General features: G+C 44.0%; 1 protein-coding gene across 1 annotated transcript; it reads right to left on the bottom strand.

Annotated features, from left to right (window-relative positions):
• Positions 1-309: 309 nt before the first annotated feature.
• LOC101609908 (probable ATP-dependent RNA helicase DDX20) lies at positions 310-3,143 on the bottom strand. Its single transcript, XM_045152267.1, is given in 5 exon segments — positions 310-644; positions 646-2,048; positions 2,299-2,644; positions 2,801-3,046; positions 3,048-3,143. Coding segments are annotated over 5 exon segments (2,424 nt in total). The 3' UTR covers positions 310-311.
• Positions 3,144-7,811: the final 4,668 nt, after the last annotated feature.

Below are 7,811 nucleotides of genomic sequence, written 5' to 3'. Positions count from 1 at the left end.
ACCACACATGCACAACGTGCCCACATGCATAAAGACATGCACACACACACATACATGTGCAAAAAAGTTTTTGATTTAAGTAAGTACATATGCCATCTTTTAAGAGGTTTCTTTTGGGAACAGATTACTGAAAGTGACACTTAGGGACCTTTAGCTCTGTCTCCAAAATTATTTTCCAAATTTGATGTGATTTCTTTTCAAAGACAAATATTCCTGGACCAAGTCAAAATAATCTGAAAAATAGTTGTCCCAATAGAAAGCCTCAAATCTTTTCAAGTACTTCAAAAATGCCACTCTAGGTGATGGCGGTCTCACTGGTTACCCCGCATCAGTTCTTGTAGATAAACTGTATTCATATGATAAGCAGCCATCCAGCTCGGGTGCCTCTGAGCATTCCAGTAGTACGACTGAGAGGCGGCAGCATAGTACTCTTGCCATGCCCGGTAATAAGCTCTCCAGTACTCCTCATAATCCTGGCAGGTATCAGAAAAACTTGGATTTGGTTCCCTGTGACAGTCATGCCAACTGTCTTCATGGGGTTCTGTGCGTAATCGATAGGAAGAGCATCTTGGTACGTTTCGCCGGCTCTGCTTAGATCTTTGGTTATATCCCTCTTTATGCCTTGCTTTTACCTGGATTTCAGAGGGATTCTTGATGTTCCCCTGCAGTAGAGGTGACATTTCTATTCAGAGATTGTTCCAAAGAAGTATGTCCATCCACAGGAGTGCGTTCAGAATTTCTCAACTGAGTAACGGAAGAACCTTCCAAGTAAGACTTATTACCTTTGTCCTGGGAAGAAGTCCTTGAGCTGTAAGAATCACTGTCACTTTCAGAGTTGCCAGACTGGCTTCTGGTTGCCAGCATCTGTACTCTATCTTCAGAAACTCTATTTCTCACAAAGCCATTTTGAGGGTTCACTGCCTGACCCTCTGGACCTGTGTGGTGCCTGATACTTTCCACAGGCTTCTCCAATCCTTCTTTAATGTAGTGTTCATAGTCCTCTACCAGTTGTGAAAAAGTCAAAGTGCATGGCTGATGGACTTTGAAGGAAGACAGACGAGGGATTTTAGGGAAGGAGCCAGGTCCTGCTTCTTTGACCTGGTGCTGGCTGCTGGTAGAGTCCTCAATAGGGCTTTGAACAGGCGTCTTCACTTGTTCTTCCAATGGTAGGGCACACCTCAGTTCTTTTGGTGACACTGCTTTTTCTCTGACTCCACACTCTGAGTGGCTTTTCACAGGAAGCTTCTGTTTGCTACCACTTTTTGATTTGACTGGTAGGGCAGATACAGAAGGATTTCTAGAGGAAGCCATTTGTTGACCATGGGCTTTCTGGGCCTGTGAGGTTCGATCTAGTTTTTGAGTTTGTTTTTTGAGGGGTTGGGTAGATATGCTTGATAAGTCATACATATGTATAGCAGCTTTAACCTCTATATCCCAGTCCAAACATTCTTCCATCAGATCAGATGGAATAGGATCTGGTAAAGGGAGAAGGTTGATATTACATTTCTGGGCAATTTTCATCATCATATTTTCTTCTTCTCCCCTGCAGGTCACTGTCAGTCCCAATGTACCAAAATGGCCAGCTCTTCCAATGCAATGCATGGATGTCTCCCAGTCCAAAGGTACGTCCAGATTTACAACCAGATTTACCTTCTCAGCATCAATCCCATGGGAAGTCAAATCTATAGAAATGAGGACTCTTCAATGAAACTGCTTCAGTTTAGCCATAGCATCAAGACACTGACTCTGATTCATGTTGCCTGAAATGCACTCAGCAGGAAAACCTTTAGACGAAAGGATGTCAGACAAATGTTGTGCTCTGCTGTGAGGATTAGAAAACACTAAGGCTTGGTTAAATGGGATTCTGCTAAAAAGTTCTTGTAAAAGCTGAGCCTTTTCCTCAAAAATCTTATGGGTCAAAGGATATGAGTTGACTACTTTGTAATATTGCTTCAAACCTATGAGACTTGGATCACTGGCATTCAACCTTACAAAAGTGGGATCTCTCATATACCTTGCTAAAGCATTAGCCAAAAATTCAGGGTAAGGGCTGGAGAGATGGCTTAGCGGTTAAGTGCTTGCCTGTGAAGCCTAAGGACCCCGGTTCGAGGCTCGGTTCCCCAGGTCCCACGTTAGCCAGATGCACAAGGGGGCGCACGCGTCTGGAGTTCATTTGCGGAGGCTGGAAGCCCTGGTGCGCCCATTCTCTCTCTCTCCCTCTATCTTTCTCTCTGTGTCTGTTGCTCTCAAATAAATAAATAAATAAATAAATAAATAAATAAATAAATTCAGGGTAAGTAGCTGATACTGCCAGCATCTGTTTACTGGCAGGCAAGGAAGAGTAAATCCAATTTACTTGCTCCTGGAAGTTACCTTCTTCTAAAAGCTTATCTGCTTCATCAAGAATAATGAGCCGTATAATGCCTGGATTCAGGTAGTCAAGTTCTATGAGTTTTTTAATTCTGCCAGGAGATCCAACAGCAATATGACACTTTTTAAGTCTGGTTTTGTCTTGTGATAATGGAGTCCCTCCAATAAAGACATGACACTCCAAGCCTTCCATTTTTATTCCAATGGCTGTGATAACATAATACATCTGAACTGCAATTTCTCTTGTAGGAGCCAAGATTAAAATCTGCAGAGCCTAAGGACCCATATTCTACTCTCCAGATCCCACATTAGCCAGACATGCAAAGGTGAGGCAAGTTGCAAGGTTGCACATGGCCACTAGGTGGTGCAAGTGTCTGTAGTTCTACTGCAGTGGCTGAGGCCCTGGCTCGCCAGTTCTCTCTCTGAGTACTATGGTTTCAAGAACAATAGAATCCTGGGCAATGGTGGAGAATACACAGGTTTTCCCCGTGCCAGACTTAGCTTGGACAATTAAATCGAGTCCACAGCAGACCGGCGGGATGGCCTTGAGCTGCACCGGTGAGGGCCTCTCCTCGAAGCTGGCCATCCACAGCCCCTCCAGCACCCTCCGAGACAGCAGCAGCAACTCGAAGTGGGCCGGCTCTGCCAGCAGTAAGTCCCTGGTTCGCGTCCGCAGCCCCCCCCCCCAGGTCGTGAGCCATCCTCAGACTCCGCAGGGACCCGGGGATGCGCTCCAGAGATGAGGCCTGCGGAGCCACGGACTCTGTGGGCATGGCAGACTCCAATTTATTCGTTTATTTGTCTTTTGATGCAGAGAAAGAGGGAGAGAATGGGCGCGCCAGGGCCTTCAGTCACTGCAAATGAACTCCAGATGCATGTGCCCCTTGTGCATCTGGCTTATATGGGTCCTGGAGAATTGAAACGGGATCCTTTGGCTTTGCAGGCAAATGCCTTAACTGCTAAGCTATCTCTCCAGCCCTAAAAAAATATTATTATTATTTATATGTTTATTTGAAACAAAGTGAGGAAAAGAGAATGGGCATACCAGGGTGTCCTGTTGCTGAAAATGAACTCTAGATATAAGTGCCACTTTTGTGCATCTGGCTTATATGGGTCCTGGAGAATTGAAACAGGATCCTTTGGCTTTGCAGGCAAATGCCTTAACTGCTAAGCTATCTCTCCAGCCCTAAAAAAATATTTATTATTATTATTCATATGTTTATTTGAAACAAAGTGAGGAAAAGAGAATGGGCATACCAGGGCGTCCTGTTGCTGAAAATGAACTCTAGATATAAGTGCCACTTTTGTGCATCTGGCTTTATGTGGGTACTGAGGAATTGAGGCCAGGCTGTCAGTCTTTGCAAACAAGTACTTTTAACCACTGAGCCATCTCTCCAGCCCTCTGATTAGGTTTGTTTTATTTATTTATTTATTTATTTTCTTCTTTCCTTCCTTCCTTCCTCTTCTTTTTTAATTTAATTTAATTTTTGTTTTGTTTTGTTTTGTCGAGGTAGGGTCTCACTCTAGCTCAGGCTGACCTGGAATTCACTATGTAGTCTCAGGCTGGCCTCGAACTCAAGGCGATCCTCCTACCTCTGCCTCCCGAGTGCTGGGATTAAAGGCATGCGCCACCACCCCTGACTTGCTGTGTGGTTTTGTTTGTTTTTACTTGCACAGCACATGTGTACGTGTGTAGAGTATGCACGGTGTGGCATATATGCACACACACACAGCGCACATACATGTGGAGGTCAGAGGGGAATGTAGCATGCCCTTTTCTATCACTCATCCACACTTTCTTGAGTTCGGGTTGCTCCTTCAACCTAGAGCTGCTGCTTTTTCTGTCAGTGAGCTCCAGCGATTCTCCAGATGGTGCTCTGTGACCCCAGACTAGTGTTATAGACGTGCATGGCCATGCCCAGCTTTTTTCATGAGTTCTGGGAAGTCAGACTCCAGCGGTCTCAGGCCCTCCCATGCTGAAGGGGCCAGCGCTCTTCACTGCTGGCCATCCCCCCAGCTCCACTTTATGGTTTGAAAACAGGGTGTGTGTGTTCTCTCCTTCTTGGCTCCTTCTCGGAATTGCTTTGGTCATTCCAGATTCCTTGCCATTTCATTTAATTTTAGAATCTTTGAATTTGTTGATTTCCACAAAGAAGCCAGGTAGCAGTATTCTAATAGAGAGTGCCTTGGACCTGTAGGTCAATGATTAGTACTGTCTGAACAATAACGTGTTTTGACTCATGCACGTGAGATGTCTTTTGGTTGTTTAGATCTTCTTTAGTTACTTTCAAAAAGTATTTTGTAGGGCTGGAGAGATGGCTCAGAGGTTAAGGCGCTTGCCTGCAAAGCCTAACCACCAGACTTTCATCCCCCAGGACCCATGTAAGCCAGATGCACAAGGTGGTGTATGCATCTGGAGTTCATTTGCAGTGGCTGGAGATCCTGGTGTGCCCATTTCCTCTCTCTTTTCTAACAACTAATTAAATAAAATATTTTATAGTTTTCAGTATAAGTTTTGTGCTTTTGTTGTTGAATATATTCCTAAGTATTTCATTCTTTTGACACTATTGTGGGTGGGGTAGGTTTTGTTTTTTTTTCCCCCCAGTGCTGGGGATCAAACCAGGGCCATGTGCATGCTGGCTAAGTACTCCAATGCTGTCATATATCCCCAGCCCTGGGAGTGCTTTTTAAATTTGATTTTCATAATGTTCATTGCAAGTGTAGAAGTACAATTAATTTCTGAATATTGATCTTGTATCCTGTAACCTTGCTAAGCTGATTTATTAGTTTAATAGCTTTTAATGCATTCCTTAGGATTTTCCACAAGCAAGACCATGTCATTTGAGAATACGTATTTTACTTCTTCCTTTCCAGTTTGGATAAACTTTATTTATTTATTTTTAAAAACATTTTATTTATTTATTTATTTATTTATTTATTTATTTATTTATTTATTTATTTGCAAGGGGAGAGAGAGAGAGAAAGAGAATATGGTCACACCAGGACCTCTAGCCACTGCAAATGAACTCTAGATGCATGAGCCACTTTGTGCATCTGGCTTTACATGGATACTGGAGAATCAAGCCCGTGCAGTTAAGTTTTTCAGGCAAACATCTTAACTGCTGAGCCATCTCTGCAGCCCCCTGGATAACACTTACTATTATTATTATCATCATTGTTATTATTATTATCTAATCGTTCTGGCTAGAAGTTGAGTCCAGTGCAGGATAAGAGGGATGAAAGCAGACATTTTTACCTTGTTCCTGATGTTGGAGGGAATGTGTGCAGTCTTTCACCACGGAGCATGACGTTAGCCGTGGGTTCTTCAGACTGACCTCCATTGTTAGCTAGGATTGAACACCTCCTCTGTCCTCTGCCCTGCAGCCATTCCTGAGGATGTGTGTAGCACACACCAGCACACTAAAATGCTTTGACTTAATGCTTTGTGTTGTTTCAACTATTGTGTTAATTCTTCCTCAAAATGCAAACTATACCTGGCCACATTAAATATGAGGGGGCACAGACAATTCAGTTGTTGCTTTGGAACGTGGACATCGGATATGATTGTGGTGCATGATAATGATGTCGTTGGGAGATGATTGGCTAGGCAGTCCCTTCAAAGAACCACTCCAGCTCTGTGTTTGCATTTCTGTATCTGCTGTTTTTGCAAATACACATTTGTCCTGTTCCTAGCTGTTAATTAACACTTTTCCTGCCCTTCATATGCCTGCATCTGAGAACATTCTCTTCTAGCAGGAAACTTCTAATTTGCTAAGGACCAGGCTGCTGAGAAACATTTTTTTTTTTCTTGTTTGTTTTTTCGAGTCAGGGTCTCGTTCTACCCCAGGCTGACCTGGAATTGACTATGTAGTCTCAGGAAGGCCTTGAACTCATGGTGATCCACCTACCTCTGCCTCCCTAGTGCTGGGATTAATGGCATGGTCCACCACACCTGGCAAGAAACATTTTTTTTTAAATGCTGCTGTTTTTTTTAATGTTTTTTTTCTGATTTATTTTTTATTTATTTATTAGAGACAGAGAGAAGGACAGAGAGGGAGTGTGGGTGCACCAGGGCCTGTAGCCACTGCAAATGACCTCCAGATGCATGCACCACCATATGCATCTGGCTTATATGGGACCTGGAGAATCGAACCTGGGACCTTAGGCTTCACAGGCAAGCGCCTTAACTGCTAAGCTATCTCTCCAGCCCAAGAAACAATTTTTTAAAAGTTCTTGTGAAACAGCCATTTCTGGTAGTGCACACGTTTAATCACAGCACTCGGGAGGCAGAGGCAGGTGGATCTCCATGAGTTTGCAGCCTGCCTGGGACTACAGAATGAATTCTAGGTCAGCCTGGGATAGAATGAGATGCTACCTCAAACAAACAAACAAACAAAAAACAGCTAAAGTGCTTGGGCTTTCCAGTGTCTGTCTCTGAGGCAGGCTCTCAGCTCTGTCAGGGGTGAGGTATCACTGTATCATAAGTAAAGTTTTTTTTCTTTTTTCGCTTGCTTGTAGGTGTGTGTGTGTGTGTGTGTGTGTGTGTGTGTGTGTGTGTGCATGTGTGCACATGTGTCTGTGTGAGGTGTATGTGTTCATGTGGCACTCCACACACCCACCTGCAGTGGTCAAAGCAGAGCACTGAGTGTCTCATCTGTGCTCAAGATGGGAGTTGGTCACCACAAAGCCACAGGCATGGTTAAGGGGTTGTAACGCTCAGTGTCACCCATCAAATCTGGTAGCACAAGGAGGACTGAACTGATTGTCAGAGGCCAGCGATGTCATCAATCACGCTTATATAATAATGATGCCTCGGCTCTGAGCCCTGTTCTGACCAAATCACGATGATGAGTATTTGGGGGTGGGTGGGTAAGGGGGGAGTGGGAGGGAATGGAACCAACTTTTTCTGTATTTTGTATTGTATGTTTTCTTCAACATGTAACCAATCATTATCTTGTCAATATAGTCAGCCGATCGATCGACCTCAAAAAAAAAAAAATAATAATAATGATGCCTCTACAAAACCCAATGGAGGGCTGGAGAGATGGCTTAGCAGTTAAGCGCTTGCCTATGAAGCCTAAGGACCCCGGTTCGAGGCTCGGTTCCCCAGGTCCCACGTTAGCCAGATGCACAAGGGGGCGCACGCGTCTGGAGTTCATTTGCAGAGGCTGGAAGCCCTGGCGCGCCCATCCTCTCTCTCTCCCTCTATCTGTCTTTCTCCCTGTGTCTGTCACTCTCAGATAAATAAATAAAAAAAATGAACAAAAAAATATTAATATTTTTTAAAAAAAAAACAAAACAATGGACTGGGGGAACATAGAGGTACCTGGAACTGGATCCAGAGATGGCATGAAGGCTCTGTGCCCCTTCTACATGCTTTGCCCTGTGCCTCCCTCTTCCATCTGGCTGCTCCTCTGTAGCCATGGTAATGTCCTTTTGAA

This window comes from Jaculus jaculus, chromosome 6 (assembly GCF_020740685.1).
Source record: "Jaculus jaculus isolate mJacJac1 chromosome 6, mJacJac1.mat.Y.cur, whole genome shotgun sequence".
NCBI classification, from domain to species: Eukaryota; Metazoa; Chordata; class Mammalia; order Rodentia; family Dipodidae; genus Jaculus; species Jaculus jaculus.
Note: the sequence above shows the minus strand (reverse complement) of the source record. Positions and strands in the feature narration are given on the sequence as shown.